Genomic DNA, 20,107 nt, shown 5'->3' with positions numbered 1-20,107 from the left:
AAGGAAAAGAAAGAGAAAAGCTCACACACACACACACACGGATGTGCCAAATTTTGCATACAATTTCAGGGGGTTTACAGATACACAGAAGCTCAACTCGACCTCCTGGGCAGTCACAGAGCTCAGGTTAAAAAACCCAATCCAAGGAGCGTGGCAAGGCAGCGTTGGCAGACAATGCTAGTTGTAGGGGTTGGAAGGAAGCTGGACTGTGGAGCTGGGGGTCTCGGGAGGAGAACATGCTACGTCGTTTAACAGCTGATGGAGCCACGACCCCAGGCAGTACACTAGGAGGACGCCTACTGGAGAGGTGGACGCTGCCCAGGGAGAGTCCGTGAGCCAGTGAGAATCCGTAATTGAGGATGTGAAAGCGGAGGGAAGCCGGGAAGGGGCTTCCAGTTCTGGCGATCCTGGCGTGGATGGTCCCTAGGTCCCATTCTGGGATACTGTCTTCCCCAGACCCAGTCGCGAACCTTGAGTCGCGCATGCGCAGACGGCCGGCCGGCTCAAAGACCGCTACCCCGGCCCCGCTGGCTGCGACTGCGCAGTCGGGTTCAGATCCCGGCCTTCCCATGAGCCTTTGGGGCGGGCTCCGATGCAAACGACGGAAGCAGCCGCTCTTGGTTTCCGGCAACAGGACACCGGCTGTCGGGCGACCCGGAAGTGTTCCCATTTTGCGACGTCGGGGCTCGGCGACGGCCGGCCTTGGGGTGGACAGACCACCATGGGGTCGTCAAAGAAGCACCGCGGGGAAAAGGAGGCGGCAGGAACTACAGCAGCGGCCAGCACCGGGGGCGCTACCGAACAGCCGCCTAGGCACCGGGAGCACAAAAAACACAAGCATCGGAGCAGCGGCGGCGGCAGCAGCGGTGGCGAACGACGGAAGCGAAGCCGGGAGCGTGGGAGCGAGCGTGGGAGCGGGCGGCGTGGGGCCGAAAATGAGGCCCGCAGCAGCACGCACGGGCGGGAGCGCAGCCAGACAGAGCCGTCCGAGCGGCGCGTGAAACGGGAGAAACGGGATGATGGCTACGAGGCCGGTGAGGGGCCTGTGCAGGGGGCGGGGCGACCGGAGGTGCCCCAGGTGGGTGGGCTCTGGGTTTGGAGGCCGAGCACAACAGGCCGAGGCATCCCCCGGCTTTTTCGTCAGCACTCTTTAAAGGGTCTTCCTAAGACTGCTTGGAACTGAAGGTTGTCTTTCTCTGCTAAACTCTCTGAGGGTAGAGTTTTTCTTTGTTTTCCTCAATTGGCATATCAAGAGCCCTCCCTGAATGTGTTGAATGAATGAAGCGATGGCAGCATGTGCAGAGGCAAGAACAAGCGTGTTATTGTCCAAGTTGTGTAGAGTTCATAGCAGAGACAGGAGTCTGTAAGAGAGACACGGTTCCGAACACAAAGGGCCGTATAGGCCCTGTTAAGAATTTGAAACTTGTTTTGAGAGTAAGCCGTGAATTTGAACTGACAAGTGACTTGATCACATTCATATTTTGCAAAGATCACTGTGTTGAGAACTGGGACAAGGGCAGTCTGGACTGGAAGTGAGATGAAGGCTGATGGTGGCCTGCCCCGAGGCATCAGCCATGGGATGGAGAGATGTGGACAGATTGGAGAGGTGTTTTGGAGGAGGAGGTGATGGAGCTTAGCATTTGGATGAGGGCTGGAAAGAGAAGAAGGAATTGAGGGTATTCCTTGAATTTTGACTTGAACAATTAGTTGAGCGGTAGTGATCTCTACTGATGTTATCCTGGTGGTTCAGTGGTAAAGAATCCGCCTGCAATGCAGAAGACAAAGGAGACATGGGTTCTATCCCTGGGTTGGGAAGATCCGGAGGAGGGCATGGCATCCCACTCCAGTGTTCTTGCCTGGAGAATCCCATGGACAGAGGAGCCTGGAGAGCTACAGTCCATAGGGTCGCAAAGAGTTGGACACAACTGAGGTGACTGAAGCACGCATGCACAGTGCTGTCGACTGAACTTCAGGAGTTTGGAAGAGAAACAGATTTTTGGAGGGAAACAACCGAATTCCGTTTTGGAGAGTGTTGAATTTGATGTGCATGGAGAAACACAGGGCTTGGGCTGGATAGAGCAGTTTGGGAATCATGAGTGTTTAGGTGGTATATGAAGTCCACTGAGGTAGCGGAACCTGATGAATGCCAATGTTTTAGTAGAAGGCTGAGCAGGAGGCTACAAAAAAAGGAGGTAGGCTATCCCCCAAAGCAGGAAAACCATAGAATCTCATGTCAGGGGATCTGTCGGAGTGATCATCTGTGTCACACACTACTGGAGACCAGATGAAAACCAGAGCTGAAAAGAATCCTTGGGGTTTTGAAATAAGGAGGCTGGTGATCTTGGAGAGAACCTGGAGTGGTTGGGATTCCAAGTTCAAGTGGGAAAAGAGGGACAGAGGTAGGTTGTGAGGTGAACATGCTGGAACGATGAGGTGTGGTGGCACCTGGTAGGGGCAGCTCCATCTGAGTCGGAGTCTGACTTCTGTGTGTGTACGCATGTTCAGTGAAGTCATTTGCTGTTTGTGAGGTGAGTAGAGGAGGTCTTAAATGCTCCTTTATCTCGGTGATCTCAGCAGCGTCACAGAGGAGGCTCCGATAAGTATATTTCTTCACTGCATGAATTACACAGAGGGCATAGTTGTGCTGCCAACACGGTCCCTACCCTGGGAGGAGAATCAGGTCCAGAAATGACTGTGACTGTGTTGTGCAGAGGAGAGCAGTTCATGCTGATCAGTAATGGAGCAGGACTCCAGGGAGGAAGTGGGGTCCGATAGGATTTTGTTAACAGCCTGGGGCCGGAGAGGGCAGTGCAGGTTGAAAGCACAGGATATGCAAAAGTGGAGAGGTGGCAAAGTGAAGGATGTAGAAAACTGGACCCTTTGGATCAGGAAAGGAAGGTGTGGGGAGAAGCAGCATTCTCAGAGCCTGGGACTCGGGTGGAAGGAGCTCTTGGCGTGGAGGAAGCAGGCCCAGGTGCTGGCCTTGTCTTCGGCCCTGCACCTGGAGCCAGGGCTGCGGCTCCTGGGCCCAGTGCTCAGCTCCTGAGCCTTGCTGCTTCTTGTTCCAGCCGCCAGCTCCAAAGCTAGCTCAGGCGATGCCTCGTCACTCAGCATCGAGGAGACCAAGTAAGTCCTGTCTCCCTTTTCATTTCTGTGTTTTCTTCTGGGGTAGCTGTTTGAAGAGGCTTTCACATAGTAATACGTTCTGAATGAAGTTGGAAGTGTTGTGTAAATCATCCTAGCCAACCATCTAAGTTCCCGAAGTGGACTCTGAGGCCCAGGAGAGGGTGGCCTTGCCCTGGCTACGGGGCAGGCCAGGCCTTCTGCCTGATTAGGGGGCCAGTGCTCTTCCCACTGCTGGGTCAGGCCCTAGGTTTGAGACCCTTTGGACCACTCAGTCCCCTCCTGTTTTCTCCCCCTGTTTGTGCAGAAATGCATTTGGTGCCCACATTTCTTGGACAGCTCATAACACTTGTATCTCTTGTCCTCAGTAAACTCCGGGCAAAGTTGGGGCTGAAACCCTTGGAGGTCAATGCTGTCAAGAAGGGTGAGTGTAGGGCTGAGGGTGATGGAAGGGAGGGCATTTGGGGTCAAGGAGCGAGGCCGCCTGGAGGGATTTTTGAAGAAAGTGGGGTTGAAGTGCAGGTCAGCAGAAGTCAGTGGTCCTGTGTGGGTGCTGGCCATGGGCCTGGGGCTTCCTTGCTGCTGTGATGGGGTCTGGGACTCGGCTGCTTCTTTAAGCTTGAGCAGTCGGCGTGGCAGTCTCAGTCTGGCTGCGAGGTAACGTTAAAGGGGCTGAGAGATGCGCACAGTGCTGCAAACTCATCTGCGCTGTGCACGTGTTGGGTTTTTTTGTTTTGATTTTTTAAAGTATGACCAGAGGGGCTTTGGAAGGCATGGAGGGTCCCATCTTCTTGTGGGGGTGACGTGGGAGTGTGGGGTTGCCTGGGAGTCAGGAGGCAGAGGATTCTTCCCCCTCTTCTGGCTTCTCTGGCCCCATGAGTGGGACGGGGCAGTGTGAGTGGCTCCCTCCTTTCCCCACCAGCCTTGGGCAGGCATAGCCTCACGCCTGGGCCTCCCTTCCAGAGGCGGGCACCAAGGAGGAGCCCGTGACCGCCGATGTCATCAACCCCATGGCCTTGAGACAGCGAGAGGAGCTACGAGAAAAGCTGGCGGCTGCCAAAGAAAAGCGCATCTTGAACCAAAAACTAGGGTGAGGGTCCCCGCTGGGTGGGCCTGGGCAAGGCCTGAGGAGGCACCCAGGAGATCTGGAGTCGGGATGGGGGGAGCAGGAGCTGGTTCCCCAGAGGATCTTTCTCCTCTGTCTTCAGGAAGATTAAGACCCTGGGGGAGGACGACCCCTGGCTGGATGACACCGCGGCCTGGATCGAGAGGAGCCGGCAGCTTCAAAAGGAGAAGGACTTGGCAGAGAAGAGGGTGAGGTGCTGGGCTGTCACTCAGTGCCTCTGGTGGCCTGATGGCTGGTGGGGCTGCAGATGGACCGTGGGGAGGTGAGGCGGGGGCTCAGAGTGCTGGGAGGGCTGTGCTCAGTGGCACCTGCATTGGATTCTCAGCAGCTTGCTTGTTGAGGTCTGTGTTTTTTGCATCCCCACTTAATAAGGCCCCACGTCTTCTGGTGATCCAGAACAGCCTGTGGTCATAGGTCACCCCCTCCCTGTACCGTAGGCCAAGCTGCTGGAGGAGATGGACCAGGAGTTTGGTGTCAGCACCCTGGTGGAGGAGGAGTTTGAGCAGAGGCGGCAGGTGAGGCTGCGGCAGCCAGGGGAGCGGCCGGGGAGGCTGCTGTCCCAGGTGCTGGGATCCCTGGGCGGGGTCCAGACTGGGCTGCATTTTCTGCCCTGCTTCTAGGACCTGTACAGTGCCCGGGACCTGCAGGGCCTCACCGTGGAGCATGCCATCGACTCTTTCCGCGAGGGGGAGACAGTGATCCTCACCCTCAAGGACAAAGGTGGGTTGCACTAGGGCGCTCTGGTTGGGGGCCTAGGCCCTGCCGGGTGGATGGCGCGTGACCGGCTGCCACCTCCACTCTGTCTGCAGGAGTGCTGCAGGAGGAGGAGGATGTGCTGGTGAACGTGAACCTGCTGGACAAGGAGCGGGCGGAGAAAAACGTGGAGCTGCGCAAGAAGAAGCCCGACTACCTGCCGTACGTGGAGGACGAGAGCGTGGACGACTTGGCCCAGGCAGGCCGGCAGCGTGGGCACTGGGCAGGGGGTATTGGTGGGGGTGGGTGGTGTGGTTTGGGAGGAGATGGTGGTTCTGTGACTCTTCAGGAGCCAGACTGTGTCCCAACTTGTCCCTCTTGCCTTGTAGCATAAACCTCGCTCTATCCTGTCCAAGTATGATGAGGAACTCGAAGGCGAGCGGCCACAGTCCTTCCGACTGGAGCAGGGTGGCATGGCCGATGGCCTCCGGGAGCGTGAGCTAGAGGAGATCCGTGCCAAGCTGCGTCTGCAGGCCCAGTCCCTGAGCACGGTCGGACCTCGGCTTGCCTCCGAGTACCTCACGCCAGAGGAGATGGTGAGTCCTGAGGTCTCTGCCCGGACTTGGGACGAGGGTAGTGCCCCTCCCTCCCCTCAGCGGCTGCAAGCTGCCAGAAGGCACTAGAAGGGGGATCGGGTAATCGCGTGGTTCTTGGTCCCTGTGGATGAGCAGTAACCGGCAGCCATGGGGGTTGCTGCGGGCAGGCAGCCAGTGTAGACAGAACGAGGACTCTGAGCCGGGTGCCCCTGAGCTGGTGTGCAGGTTCTGCCACGTCGCCAGCCTGTGCCTGGGGTGTCATTTAATTGTGAGCCTGAGGCTCCCCTTCTGAAATGGGGGTGGCAGGAGCCACCTCACGGGGACTGTTCCAAGGGTTGGTGGTGGTCTGGTAAGTGGTCGTTTTGTAGGGTATCACCTTTGGGATGCTGTGTGGACACACAGGTAGGTTGCTGGCTCAGTAGGTTGCTTGCCTACGTGGTTGAGAGCAGGACTCTGGAACTAGACTCCGGGGATTTCACTGTCTTGGTCTACTTAGGAGCTGGTGACTTTGCACAAGATACTTAATCTCTCGCTGCCTTAGTTGTCCTCATCTCACAGATGGGATGATGGGTGCTCACGTCGCATGTCTCGCTGACGTATGTGAACTGCTGAGGATGGTACAGAGAAGCAGCAAGCAGCGTCCACTCTCGTGAGCTTGTGCTGCCTGCCTCCCTCCGCTCTCATGCCTCTCCTCTCCTCCTTTCAGGTGACCTTTAAAAAGACCAAGCGGAGGGTGAAGAAGATCCGCAAGAAGGAGAAGGAGGTGATCATGCGGGCTGATGACCTGCTGCCGCTTGGGGACCAGACTCAGGATGGGGACTTCGGTTCCAGGTGGGCTGGGAGACGGGTGGGTGTGGGGACTGGGCCGGCCCCAGGGCCAGCCTCACAGAGAAGCCTCTGCCTGCAGATTGCGGGGCCGGGGTCGGCGCCGGGTGCCTGAGGCGGACGAGGAGCCCCAGGAGGAGGGGGAGAAGGAGCCCGTGCCTCAGCCCCCGCCGTCCGATGACACCCGCGTGGAGAACATGGACATCAGTGATGAGGGTGAGGGCCCGGCCTGCGGGGTGGGGGTGGGACCTGAAGGGCCCGGACAGGAGCCGGGCGGTGGTCTGAGCGGGCGTCTTTTGTGTCTCCCCCAGAGGAGGGCGCCGCACCACGCTCTGGGTCCCCAGAGGTGCTGGAGGAGGACGAGGCGGAGCTGGAGCTGCAGAAACAGCTGGAGAAGGGGCGCCGCCTGCGGCAGCTGCAGCAGCTGCGGGACAGCGGCGAGAAGGTGAGGGGCTCCGGGGGCCAGGGGCGGGCGGGCTCTGGGGCCCGCGTGACAGGTGTGTCTGTGGTCACTTGTCCTCGGCGGCCCCTGTTCCCACGCCGTCGTTGGCGGTCCCCGTATTCCGGTTTGCATCCTCGTTTTTTGGTCCACATCCTGTTGTTGGTGGGTTTCTAGGTTTTTGCTGTGTTTTCACTACGGGATGCTTTAGCGGTTTGTTGTTTCCATCTTCTTTGCTTCTGGGGTGTGTGTTGTTGCCTTGCTGTGAGTGAGGCGTCATCCTAGGGCTGAGAAGTCACTGGGGGACAGGACAGCCAAGGGGTCCTCTGCCTTTCATGGGGCAGAAATGGCAGTGAACCTGTGAACACAAGCAAGCTGAGTAACCCCTGCTAGTGACAGCTGTGCAGACAACACAGGAGTAACCGCGGGTTGGTCTCTTAGGTCCAGTGCTCGGGGAAGACCTTTCAGGGGTGCCTTTTGAGCTGAGAGAAATGACACAGTGGAGTCTGCCTTGCCCAGATTCAGAGTGGACAGGCATTCAGGCCATGGGGACAGCAGATGTCCTTTGGCAAGATGACCTTAGAATGTGTGAGAACCAGGTGCGCTGAAGCAGAGGAAGGGAATGATGGTATGAGCTGAGGTGGAGAGTTCAGTGGGACCTTGAGACGGTGGTCATTGCTGGCCCTCACGGGCCACTGACATGTGGCAGGCATGGCGTAAGTGCTTTGTGTGTGGAGTCACTTAATCTTCGCAGCAGCATTAGGAGGAAGGGTCTGTTATCTCCATTTTATAGATGAGAAAACTGAGGTACAGAGGTGTTAGGCAGGTTGCCCAAGATCACATGACTGGGAGGTGGCCGAGCACAGCCTGGCTCCAGAGCCCACACTTGTAACCCTGCACCTTCCGCCGAGAGAGACTTTGGGGCTGGAGACAGGCTGCAGCAGCAAACCCGAGATGCCCACCATGTGGGTAGAGCAGCAGGGAGCCAGAGGAGTGAGGCCTCCCTGAAGCCAGGGAGGGGTTTCGAGGAGAGGGAGGGAGTGTCTTCGAACAGTACCGAGGGGCAGATCAGATCTGGCCCTGGTGGAGACAGCAGCTTCGAGAGGGTTGAGAAGAGCTGGGACTGGAGCAGGAGGAGCCTTGGGACGATTCCTTAGCCCAGGAGTGGGCACGCTTTGTTCACGGGCCAGGAAGCAAATATCCGAGGCTCAGGGCTCTGCCTCTCCCACTGGGGTAGCCGGGGGCGGCGCCGAGCACCAGTGTGACTTGCTGTACAAGGATGGGGTGGGGGGATACAGTTTGCCCACCCCTGCTGTAAAGAGAATGAGGAATTGGGTCAGTAGCTGAAGGGGGCACGAGGTGAGAGGAGTTTTTTCTTGTAGTTAATGACGTATAGCATTAATATTTAAAAATAATGCTCGAGAGTCATAGAGTTTATGGCTGAAAGGATCATGCCAGTTATGTGACCCAGTGGGATTCATCAAGGTTGAATTTTCTAGTGGCCGAGCCATTTTCTGAAATGGGGTAGACTAGGGTAGGAATGAGTGTGGGCAAGAAAGCGAGTGTTTGCTTTCGGTTGAGGTAGGTTTGAGATGCCTCCTCATTGGAGGTGACTGATATTGAATAGGCAGTTGGATATTTGACCTTGAACTTCCTATGTATACTCAGGGGAGAGACTGAGATGGAAGCATGGAAGTCAGTGTGTAGATGGGGTTTATACCAGAGGACTGGATGGGATCACTGGGAGTGAATTTAGATCAGGAAGAGAAGGTAAGGCTCCAGGCGAGGAGGGAGAGGAGAAGTGCCGTTCTGGAAACCACGTGAAGACCGGTCTGGAGGGAAGGTGTGGGCAGTGGTGACGCAGACTCGAGAGAGTTCAGATATCCGGAGGATGGGAACTGACCGTGGGGTCAGCCAGCACGGAGGTCACTGATGATCCCGTCTAAGGTTGGCTCGTTGGGGTGGTGGGAAACAGGGGCCAGATCATGCAGGTGTTAGCAGGGTTGCTGGACACAAGATGAATAGGTGAGAGTTCACTCTGTTTCTGTACGCCAGCAAGAGATGGAAAATGTAATTTAAAAAAGACACCATTCATGGAAGCAGTATAGATAATGAAGTAACACGGATAAACAATAGAAGGCATTATGGATATTGAATAATCAGCTTAGCTACAAAGTTAAAAGGAATGAATGACATGCAAGATCTTTGTGAGGAAAACTGTAGTCCGTTTTTGAAAGGTATTAAACAGGACATGTTGCTTTAGTTACCCCGGGCTGCCATAACAAAATACTGCAGACCGGGTGGCTGAAACAACAGCAGTTTATTCTAACACTTCTGGAAGCATCAAGTCCAAGGTCAGGGTGTTGGCAGGTTTGCTTTCTTTCGAGGCCTCTGTCCTTGGCCTGTAAGTAGCCGTCTTTTCAGTGTCCTCACATGCCCTTTGTAGGTAATTCCCTGGTGCCTCTGTCCTTCTTACAAGGAAACCAGCTTATTAGATTCAGGCCTACCCTTAGGACCTCATTTGACCTTTATTATCTCTTTGAAAAAGGCCCTGTCTCCAGGTATAGCCACACTGGAGACAAGGGCTTCAATGTACGAATATTTTGGGGGGACACAGTTAAGTCCGTAACAACCATATTAATGGATGAAAGTGATTTTGTAAAGATATCTGTATCCTCGCAGTTCCAGTAGAAATCCCAGTAGGTTTTTGCAGAACCTGGCAAAGTGATTCTAAAATTTACACAGAAGATCAAAGGGCCTCAAATAGCCAAGACCCTTGGACTAATCAGGTGGTGGGATTTGCTGTAATAGATACCAAGTCTTTTTGTTGTTGTTCAGTCTCTGAGTCGAGTCCGACTCTTCGGTGACCACATGGACCATAGCCCACCAGGCTCCTCTGCCCATGGAATTTCCCAGGCAAGAATACTGAAGTGGGGTGCCATTTCCTTCTCCAGGGGATCTTCCCAACCTAGAGCTCGAACCCGCACTTCCTACTTGACAGGCAGATTTTTTACCGCTGAGCCACTGGGAAGCCACTTTCAAGTCTTTATAGACAGTTGTAATTGAGGCCTTGTGATATTGGGGCATTAAGTGTGGCCCCCACACCCCAGAAACAGACTCCTGCCATAGGACACGAGGTGGCCCAGTGTGAAAGGTGCTCAGCTCAGTAAGCGGTGTCAGGACAATCAGTTATCTATTTGGAAAAATGTGAAATGTGGTTTGTACCTCACACCTTGTGCAGAATTCACTTAAAAGGTTAAGAATTTAAAATTAAAAACTTAATATTTGAGAAAAGCATGAAAAATTCTGTTTATGACTATGGTAGAGGTTCTTTTCGTTTTCATTGTGTTAAAATACCCATCGGATTTATCATCTTACCTATTTTTAAGTATATGGTTCTGTGGTGTCAGATATATTCACCTTGTATGCAGCATTTAACTACTTAGAAATTAAAAACTTCATTTTCATTTAAAAATTTAGTTTTATTTTAAAGACGCCATGAAGGGAACTTGCCTGGTGGTCCAGTGGTTAGGACACCCCACTGTGACTGCATGGGGTGCTGGTTTGATGCCTGGCCAGGGAACTAACTCCCACCTGCCTTGTGGCACAGCAAAAAAGAGAAAAAGATGTCATGAAGAATGTAAAAAGATAGGCCAAATGGAGAAGGTATTTGTCCACATGCAGAAGGGCAGTCACAGAGGTGCAAGGATGCCTGACCACTGAAACACAAGGTGAGGCCGCACCTGGGTAGCTGGGGAGGAAGGGCGAGCTGCAACGATAGATCAGGTCACACCCGCCTCACTTGGCGATAATGTCAGGTGTCCATGAGGATGAGGAGCAGCCAGAATTCTTGTCCACACTTTGCACGGGCATGTAAATGAGTCTAATCAGTGGGAAGACACGGACAGCCTTGTCGAGTGAGATCACGTGTCTCAGCGGCCCACCCCCCGTGTGAGCCCCAGAGAAGTGCTCGCGTCAGGCTGCGTCAGCTGTGCTGTTCGTGGTCACGGAAGAGGCCGTCCCTGGTGGGCTGGAGAACCCCACTGTGGTACGGTCCCAGCACGGAATGGGATTCTGTAGTGAAAAGCTGTTCAGTTGGAGCTGCTTACGTCAAGACTGACCTTAAAATATATGCGTCTGCTTGAAAACAACTTGTAGTAGAATCAGGCAGGGTGCTTCAGATTCCGTAATGTTTGAAAAATGCATAACAAACAACAGACTGTTCATGGGTAGGTCTTTAAATGTTAAAACTGTGAAGGAAAGGCCGTGAATCGTGACCACAGGTATGTGGGGAGGAGGCACGTGGGGCCTGAAAGGGTGTTAATAATGCTGTTCAACCAGGTCATGGGGACATGCTGTTTGTTTGGTGGTGGTGATTTTTAAAGGCGTACATGTGTGTTATAAGTAACTTTTTTATGTGTAGGATGACATTTATTTAAAAACGGGATGTAATGTACGGAAAGGAGTGCAGAGGTGGACACGGAGACTGGAAACTTCTCTGACGAGTTTGCTCTCAGGGGCAGAGCAGGAACGCTGTGGTGTTGCAAGAGGAGTTCTTAAAAGAGTGGAGAGGGTCTTCCCGGATGGTCCAGTGGCTAACACTCCATGCTTTCCCTGCAGGGGGTGCTGGTTTGATCCCTGGTCTGGGAACTAAGATCCCATATGCCCAGCAGCCAAAAATAAAAGAGGAAAAAGGGGGGAAGATCCTAGATAGTCCCTGTATGCTGGTGGGAGTGACACAGGACGGGGCATGGTGTCAGGAGCAGAGTTCTAGCGGCCCTCGGAGCCCTGCCATGTGGGGTGGCCTGTGGTGGGCGCAGGGTCAGGCGCTGGCCATGAGGAGTGGGGAGGCAGGGTGGGTGGGTGGGTGGTGGTCAGTGGTCAGGTCCACAGAGCATCCAGCCCATGTAGGGCCGGGGTTCCAGGGGGAGGGATGTTTACTTGAGTCCTGAGCCGAGTTTGTTGGGGGAGGAGTGGGTGGTGGAAGCTGGGTGGGAGAAGGAAGGCGTGGGGTGTGAGAGTGAGCGGAGGAGGAGGAGCGACAGAGGCTCGGTCACGAGGGGCTGTGCAGGGTTCTGGATATTAATTCAGAAGGCAGTGGGGAGCCATCGCCAACTTCGGAGTGATGGAGCGAGTGAGCAAGATCTGTGCAGAGCAGACCAGGGGTCAGGGAAGAGGAAAGCCCGGTCTGGTCCGCTGTGGGTGGTGGGAATGGCATGCTGTTCTGCCACCAGGGAGGGTGGTGGGTTCCTGGGTCTCCATGGCACCCCCCTAGCAACTTCTGGGTTTGCCCACAGCCGCTCCCTCCCCCAGGTGGTGGAGATCGTCAAGAGGCTGGAGTCTCGGCAGCGGGGCTGGGAGGAGGAGGACCCGGAGCGGAAGGGGGCCATCGTGTTCAACGCCACGTCCGAGTTCTGCCGCACTCTGGGGGAGATCCCCACCTACGGGCTGGCCGGCAACCGGGAGGACCAGGAAGAGCTCATGGTGGGTCGTGGGGCAGCCCACCCCCCACACACTCCCCGGACCTGCTCTGCTGTTGAGGGCTGGGAGTGGCGGCCCTGCCAGTCCTCAGGGACAAGCCTCAGTGCTCAAGGGGGACGGGCTGGACTGAGCCTGGTCATCCCTCCTCCAGGACTTTGAACGGGACGAGGAGCGCTCGGCCAATGGTGGCTCCGAATCTGACGGGGAGGAGAACATGGGCTGGAGCACGGTCAACCTGGACGAGGAGAAGCAGCAGCAAGACGTGAGGAGAGCGAGGAGCCGGGCTGGGGACCGGGAGGAGCTGCTGGCTGCAGGAGCCTGGCGGGGTGGGTGCCGGGCTGGGGGCTCAGCTCTGCCCTCCCCGCCGTGGGGCCACCCGCCGTGTCTCAGAGCCCTGGGCTCCTCCTGTGTAAACGGGGTGTACAGACCTCACGGGTTGTTGTGGATTAAATGAGGCGTCTTGTCGCGCAGGGCCTGGTGCACAGCAAGGACCACGGTCCTGGGAGGGGTGACTGTCGGGCAGGAGGGTAGCCCACTTAGCACCCCCATCACTGTGTGCTCTGGCCCCCCCAGTTCTCTGCCTCCTCCACCACCATCCTGGACGAGGAGCCCATCGTGAATAGAGGGCTGGCAGCCGCCCTGCTCCTGTGTCAGAACAAAGGTAAGGGGCTTGGGTGGCCTGGGTGCTCCGGCGGCAGGTGGGCCAGGCAGGTGCTGTCCTCCGACCCCCTGCCCTCTTCCTCCTCCCCGCCCCCTGGCCCGGGCAGTCACGGGAGCCGCTGGCCTTTGTGTGCTGCCTCACCCCATTCTCAGTGCCTGTGCCCTCACGTCCCCCACCAGGCACCACTGCCCCCGAAGGCTCGGCCTCTCCTCTGCAGGGAGTGGGCGGAGTGGCCGCAGTCCGGGCGGTGGCACAGAGACCTTGGCGTTAGGATCACAGCCCTGCCTGTCCTGAGCCAGTGGCCCTGGACAGGCACCTGACTTCTCTTGAGTCTCCGTTTCCTTTGTCTGCACGAGGGGACTGATGTATGTCTCTTCCCACAGCACAGCTTGGAGGGTCCCCCAGGGGCCACCATGCTGTTGGGGGCACTAGGCAGCCTGGACTCTCACAAATCCCCCTTCCCCCAGGGCTGCTGGAGACAACGGTGCAGAAGGTGGCCCGGGTGAAGGCGCCCAACAAGTCCCTGCCGTCGGCCGTGTACTGCATCGAGGACAAGATGTGAGTACCGGGGCCCGCTGGGGCCACACTGCCAGGAGCCTGGGCGGGTGGGTAGCGGCCGGCGCTGAGGCCCTGTGTGTCTCCGACAGGGCCATCGATGACAAGTACAGCCGGCGGGAGGAGTACCGCGGCTTCACCCAGGACTTCAAGGAGAAGGACGGCTACAAACCCGACGTGAAGATCGAGTACGTGGATGAGACAGGCCGGAAGCTCACACCCAAGGAGGTGAGTGGCGCCGCGCCCTGGAGTCTGGGCCAGGGGACCGTGGTGTTCATCGCTCTGGGGTTACAGCGGCCCCCCCTTGCAGGCCTGGCAGGAGGGTGTTTTTGCCTGCCTGCCCCCTCCCCAGCCGGCCCCCGACCCTCCGCCCCACGCTCTCACAGCTGGTGGCAACTGTCGGCCTTTTCTCTTCCCCACGTTCTTGGGGTTTGGTGCTCCCTGACTCCAGCACATCCCTCTCTCTTTTTGGGGGCTCCTGGAGGGTGCCAGGGCCAGGGCCATCTCCCAGCCCCTTCCCAGCCACACCACCCCCACCTCGGCTCAGCTGGGGCTGGGGAGCTACTGCCCTCCCCTGCTCCGAGGGGCTCCAGTGGCTCTAACGGTGTTCTGCCCGGGTCTCAGGCTTTCCGGCAGCTGTCCCACCGCTTCCATGGGAAGGGCTCTGGCAAAATGAAGACGGAGCGGCGGATGAAGAAGCTGGACGAGGAGGCGGTGGGTGCCCTCGGGGAGGTGGGGGTGGCCTCTGGGGGTGTGGGGTCGGGGGTCGGGGGGGAACTGGGCGCCAGGGTGCTCCTGCTGTGCTGACTGGCCCCGACCCACAGCTCTTGAAGAAGATGAGCTCCAGCGACACGCCCCTGGGCACCGTGGCTCTGCTCCAGGAGAAGCAGAAGGCCCAGAAGACCCCGTATATCGTGCTCAGCGGCAGCGGCAAGAGCATGAACGCGTGAGTGGGGTGGCATGGTGCCTGCGTGCGGTGCGGGGTGGGGAGGTCACAGCCACTCTGCGGCCTCACGCTCCTCTTCTCTCCGCAGGAACACCATCACCAAGTGAAGCTGGTCTCCCTTCTGATCCTTTCCCCGACTTTAATATTAAATAAAGCTCCCTCCTTATTTTTTCCCCCTGGTCCTGGTGCAGGTTCCAGGGTCAGACCTGGGAAGAGGGTAGGTGGTGCCAGACGAGCATTGACGACACTGCCCTCTGGCTCCGTCATCACCTGTGTGACCTCAGGCAGTCACTGAACCTCTCTGGGCTTTAGTTCTGCCACTTGTTTGACCAAAACACCTTTGCTTCATAGGATGTCTTGAGATGATTAAGTGAGCTCATTTCATTCACTCACCTGGAACGTGGAGGTGAGCAAGGCCCCTCAGAGGTGGCTTAGGGTCTGACTTCTGCCAGGTGGGACCTGGCCATAGGTGACACAGATAGCAGAGATGCAGGGAGAGAACTGGCCCGGCTCCTCTAAGGCAGTTCTCCAGCCCACACTGGGCCCCAGCCAGCCAAAGAGAAGCCAGCTGGTTTGTTTTCTCAGCCTCGCCTCCCCCAGCCGCTCCTGGCATGGTCGCACCGGTCCTGGCTGTGGCTGTTAAATGTCGCACCTTATCCTCTGCAAGGCTGGCTTCTGGGTAAGAAGTGGGAGGTGTTTTAGAGGCTCAGTCATCCTGGTCTCTCCCGGTCTCCAATGCTGCAAGCATCACTCTGTTCACAGCCAGGACGGGCGCGGCAGGGTCTGGGGGCATCACAGGCTCCTGTTGTCTACGTGGAGAGGGAGAGGCTGGGTTCCTCAGAGCACCCACCTCCTGGGAGCCTTGTCCCCTTAGCAGGGCAGGTGAGATTCCTCGGCGTGAAGTCTGTGAGGGACAGTAAGAGCCTGAATCAAGGGAAAGGTGATGAGTGGCTCCCCTGGGAGTCAGACAAAACCAGCATCCCACCACCCCCACCTCCACCCGAATGTATGACAGATGGTTCACAGATTTTTTTTTAATGGAAAAAAAAATGGATTAAAATAACCTTAGAAAATGTAAGAAAAGAACAGAAAAATGTAAACAAGGGACAAAATACAGTTGCCTTAACCCATTGCTTTTGATGACAGTTATTTCGTGGCAGACCCACCCAGCACTGTCAGGTCCTGCTTTAGCTTGTCTCCTTGTTTTGGGGTCTGATTGATTTAATTTTCACTGGGGCTGATTCCTCAGGTTCCTCAGGGAGGGTCCCTGTGGGATGCCTAGGCTGGGTCTAGGATCTGGGCAATCTCGGTCTATTTCTCCCGGTGTTGTGGATGGCAGTCCACTGTCCCTGGCGGTGGAGCACCAGCTCTGGCCGAGCTCTTATCGAAGCTCACACCTTACCCACTACAGCCTGTTAGGAAGCTATTGCCATCGTCAGAGCCCAAAACATCCAAATCGTGTCTACAGCAGTGGTGGACCTGGGTCGGACTGACCAGCTGTGTCCCAGGGTGTCTCCTGACACTCTGACTCTGTGACTGAGGGGACAGTAAATGCTGAGCCAGGGACTAGGAGGGGCTCCTAGGGGCCTTCTGCAGGGAACCTGCCTGGCTGGCGGTCTGTTTTCTCCTGACTCCTGTGGCCTCTGGTCCCAGCCCTGTGCTTGCTCTTCTGTGCCCTGAGTCATGCTGCCCCCTACCTAGGCTGTGCTTGCCCACCTGATGGAGGCCGGGGGGCAGCATGGAGTCAGTTCAACTCCAGGGGTGGAGGGGGCAGCACCAAATCTTGCGAGGCCTGAGCTCCCAGGGCAGGCAGACCCCAGGGGGAAGGTGGGGATTGAGAAGTGATATCCCAGCCTTCCAGGGCACCCAGGAAGGAGAAAGAGACTGATAACTGCGCTCAAACAACCATCAGACTGCAGCTGCTCCCTCCTGTGAGCACAAGAGAGCTCAGGATATGAAAAGCTGCAGGATGCTGGCCCCAGAGAGCTGAGATGCATATGAAAGGAATGATTTCAGTGAGCCCAGACTCTTGCATCTTCTCTTACAGAGAACAGCATTCAATTCCTCGAGATACACGGTTTTAATTCATAAAAATACTTTTGATGTTCAGACTACTTGCCCTTTGTTGCAAACTTCTATAAAACCTGATGACTCCACCCCGCTTTCTTGGAGCAATTCTCAGGGTTACTCCTCTAGAGTCATTTTCATTGTTTCTGAAGTTCTGTCTAGATGAGCTCCCATATTCTGCTGGTCTGAATGTCTTCATCGTGGTAGGTGATGGAGACGGCTGTGCTCGTCACAGGGCTGCGGTGAGAGTCCAGGTCGCTCCCCCAGGGCCACTTCCCTGAAGCCCTAACACCCTGGGGAGTCGGAGTCAGCTTCACTGGGGGTTTCCACTCCTGTGATCCCAGTGCTTCCCTCAATTACTTGTTTTCCCGTCTGACTCCTAATGCACCAGATCCTGTCAATTAGGCGACTCATCAAAGCCCCCTAGCCTGGTGCTCCAGGCTCCGTACCTGCCACACCTAACATGACCCTGTCTAGTGCAGACACACGGTGATACCTGCCCTTCTTCAGACCCTTGCCCCTTCCCTCATCTGTACACCTGCTCGGGAGACACTAAGCGAAACAAACTTGCTGTGTCAATATGTGCTCCCCATCAGGGGGTAGGGAGGAGACAGGAGGAGATAAAATGTGTCTGACCTGTCCGCCTTGGACAGAAAAGGATGCCAAAAAAGGGGAGAACCTCCCCACACAGGCCCCCTCCCCAAAGCTCTGTGGCCATGGGTGGTAAACAGGCTGGTAAGACAGATCAGTCAAGGGGCAGACACTGCGGCGTGAGTTCCTCTGCAGCCCGACTTGCGTACTTGAGAACTGGAAGAGGATAGGGCAGCTCCCCACTACTCTCCAAGAGCTCCTGAGCACGCACTCCAGTGTACTGGAGGGTTGATGGACTGCCTTGTAAGTGAAGTCCTCTCTGGGTGGTGGAACATACCAGCGGCCAACCAGTCACAACCGCTCTCGGACCCCTTGCACCCTGTTGACTGCAGTTGTGTCACTGGATCATATCATCCGAGTGACCCTTTGGGCTGCTGCACCCAGGACCAGGGCTGACTTGCTGGCTGGACATGCTTATCGTGCCCCTTGTTGGCAGCTTTCATGAACGTTGACTGAATATGGAGCCAGGAACTGATGATACCTCTCACTGTGGCCCAGGTCATGCAGTTTGAACCCCAAGGAAAAGAAAAGTACTCTTCTCCTACAACAGTTAATGAAAATGGTGTGACAGCACTCTCTCCATGCTGAACCACCTGGACTGGCTAGTAACGAGGGTTTCTGGTGCTCGTCACTGTGAACGAGCAAAGGTTACATAATGAAGTGGATATTTTAGCATCATCAGATGCAGACTTAACAATAACTGAAGAAACTCCCGCCACTCAGGAGACAGCCTTGATCATTGCTAATGGTTTATTCCTGTGTCATCAGGCGAGGTACGCTGTGTGCCTTGACACGTTTCATAAGGATTCTGGATTCCCCGAGTACGTCATCCATGAGTCACATGTGAGCATGAGCCACTGCTAGTGTCCTGACTTCCCTCACGTTGATGCTCTTCTCTCTGGTTCCTGCTGAGAAACTGCCTTACGTGCTCCTCAGACGCGGGAGGCAGAGATGGTTGGGTCTTGAATGAAGACAAAATCCAGGGTCCCGCAACCCAAGGAATTTCCAGGGCGACGTGGGCAATTACTAAGGACAAATTGCTGGCCTTTTCCTCCAACTACAAATAGGCCCTGTACCAGTGTGGCTTCTTTGTACACTGAAGGCTCTCCCACATTAAGAGCCTTTGTACTGGGTTATTCGACAAGAGACCAGTGTGCTGGGTGGGGGTGGGGGGCTGACACTCAGCCCCATCTCCCTCAGACCCTAAGGAATTGTCTCAGCGTTGGAAACTGGATTCCTCCAGCACTCAGTGGCCCCAGGCTTTTGCATTCACAGACTTCCTCCTGCTGCTCAGCACACTGTAAAATCCCACATGTATCCCCTCAGCACAGAACAGACCCCTGCGTGCTGGCCAGATCTCAGTGGCCATGAAGCCCAGTCTGCTCACGGGGCAGGTCAGAAGCTAACACCCCAGGAACAGCACTGCAACAAGAACCCCGGGAGTTGGTGGGAAAGGCTGCCTTGCTCCCCAGGCGGCTATTGCTCAAGTGTGTTAGACACTGGATCCCAGAGTTCTCTATAAAGGAAAGTTCCAGCACCGTCCACTGTGGTTTAACCTGCTAGAGAACTCAACCTGAGCTGAGATAAAGAACACAATAGACAGAATACACAACGGAAGGGATACAGTTTAGGAATCAGTCAATTATAAGACCAGACTAAGAAAATCGTCAAAGAAGAAAGACTGAAGAAATAAAAAATGTAAAAGAAAACCTAAGAGATGTGGGAGACAGTAAAGGGACTAACATCTGAATAAGAGCAATTCTAGCGAGACATATAAACATGGCGGGAGAAAATATTTGAAGAAATTATGGACACAAATTTCCTGGAATAATACAAACATGAAGCACACTGGACCAGAAAAGCCAAGTGCCAAAAAGAGAAAAAAGGAACAACGCACACCTGTATATATATATATATATATATATATATATATATATCACATATAAGAATATCAGAGATAAAGCTTACAGAGAGAGCCAGTGTATCACATGCAAAGGAGAGAGTCAGACTGACATCAGGTTTGTCAACAGCAACACGATGCAAAAAGACAATGAAGTAGTGTTTTCTAAGTGTAAGGAAAAAAAATTTAGAATTTTATATCCACCGAAATTGTCATTCAAATTAGACAGATGGGTCCCTATATACCAATTATTACAGAGCTAATAAACATTATCAGTTAAAAGAAAAATAGTGACTATTTTTAAGAATCCAGATGAAAACAAACAAAAATAAATAAAATTTTAAAAGCAAAAATAAAAAAAAAAAAGGAAAAAAGAAACAAGAAAAGACTCCAGATGCACTTAGAGACATCTAAAACATGAGGACATGCAAAGAGTGAAAGTAGGGGACCCCCTGGTGGTCCAGTGGCTAAGATGTTGTACTCCCAATGCCTGAGGCCCAGGTTCAATCCCTGGTCAGAGGACCAGATCCCACACGCTGCAGCTAAGACCCAGTGCAGCCCAATAAATAAATACATATTTTTTAAAAAGTGAAAGTAAAAGGATTAAGATAGAGGGTGAGAAGAGGGGAAATTGGAGAAAGGTAGTTGAAAGGCACAAACTTCGAGTTAGAGTTAACAGCTGTGGAACAGATACACAGGAGAAGTGTTGACAGAGGAAATCCTGCGAGTTCTCATCACTAGGAAAAAAAATTTTTTCTCTTTTTGTCATATCTATATAGGAAGACAGATGTTAGCAGAACCTATTGTGGTAATCATTTCATAATATATGTAAATCAAACCACCATGCTGCATGTCTTAAACCGAGTGACGTATGCCAATTATTTCTCAATAAAACTGGAAAAAAAAAAGGAAGATAATTTACCAGGCAAAAATACTAACTAGAAGAAATCGGATAGCTATACTCACATGAGATGAAATAAACTAAGATAAAAGGGAACTGTAGATATGGAAAGAGTCACTTCATAAAAAAGGGTCCTGTTCACA

General features: G+C 54.6%; 1 protein-coding gene across 2 annotated transcripts; it reads left to right on the top strand.

The window, feature by feature from the left end:
* The first annotated feature begins 673 nt into the window (after positions 1-673).
* Positions 674-15,575, top strand: SART1 (spliceosome associated factor 1, recruiter of U4/U6.U5 tri-snRNP). 2 transcript variants are annotated; one of them, XR_014066251.1, is made up of 20 exons: positions 674-1,034; positions 3,069-3,126; positions 3,492-3,547; positions 4,087-4,213; positions 4,332-4,437; positions 4,687-4,764; positions 4,870-4,969; positions 5,059-5,201; positions 5,332-5,538; positions 6,245-6,369; positions 6,446-6,579; positions 6,675-6,808; positions 12,116-12,337; positions 12,415-12,545; positions 12,857-12,944; positions 13,412-13,502; positions 13,592-13,727; positions 14,124-14,213; positions 14,324-14,445; positions 14,534-15,575. XR_014066251.1 is itself a non-coding variant. In XM_081532222.1 (20 exons), the coding sequence occupies exons 1-20, from the start codon at positions 722-724 to the stop codon at positions 14,550-14,552; spliced, it is 2,409 nt and encodes an 802-aa protein (XP_081388348.1). In that variant the 5' UTR covers positions 674-721; the 3' UTR covers positions 14,553-15,575. The 2 variants fall into 2 exon arrangements, 1 of the variants encoding a protein (XP_081388348.1); XM_081532222.1 differs by having other exon boundaries at positions 12,116-12,286; positions 12,435-12,545.
* The last annotated feature ends 4,532 nt before the right edge of the window (positions 15,576-20,107 follow it).

The sequence above is a fragment of the Giraffa tippelskirchi genome, chromosome 10, assembly GCF_054371585.1.
Source record: "Giraffa tippelskirchi isolate mGirTip1 chromosome 10, T2T-mGirTip1v1.2.pri, whole genome shotgun sequence".
Taxonomy (NCBI): domain Eukaryota; kingdom Metazoa; phylum Chordata; class Mammalia; order Artiodactyla; family Giraffidae; genus Giraffa; species Giraffa tippelskirchi.
This window is presented reverse-complemented; position numbering and strand designations above follow the sequence as displayed.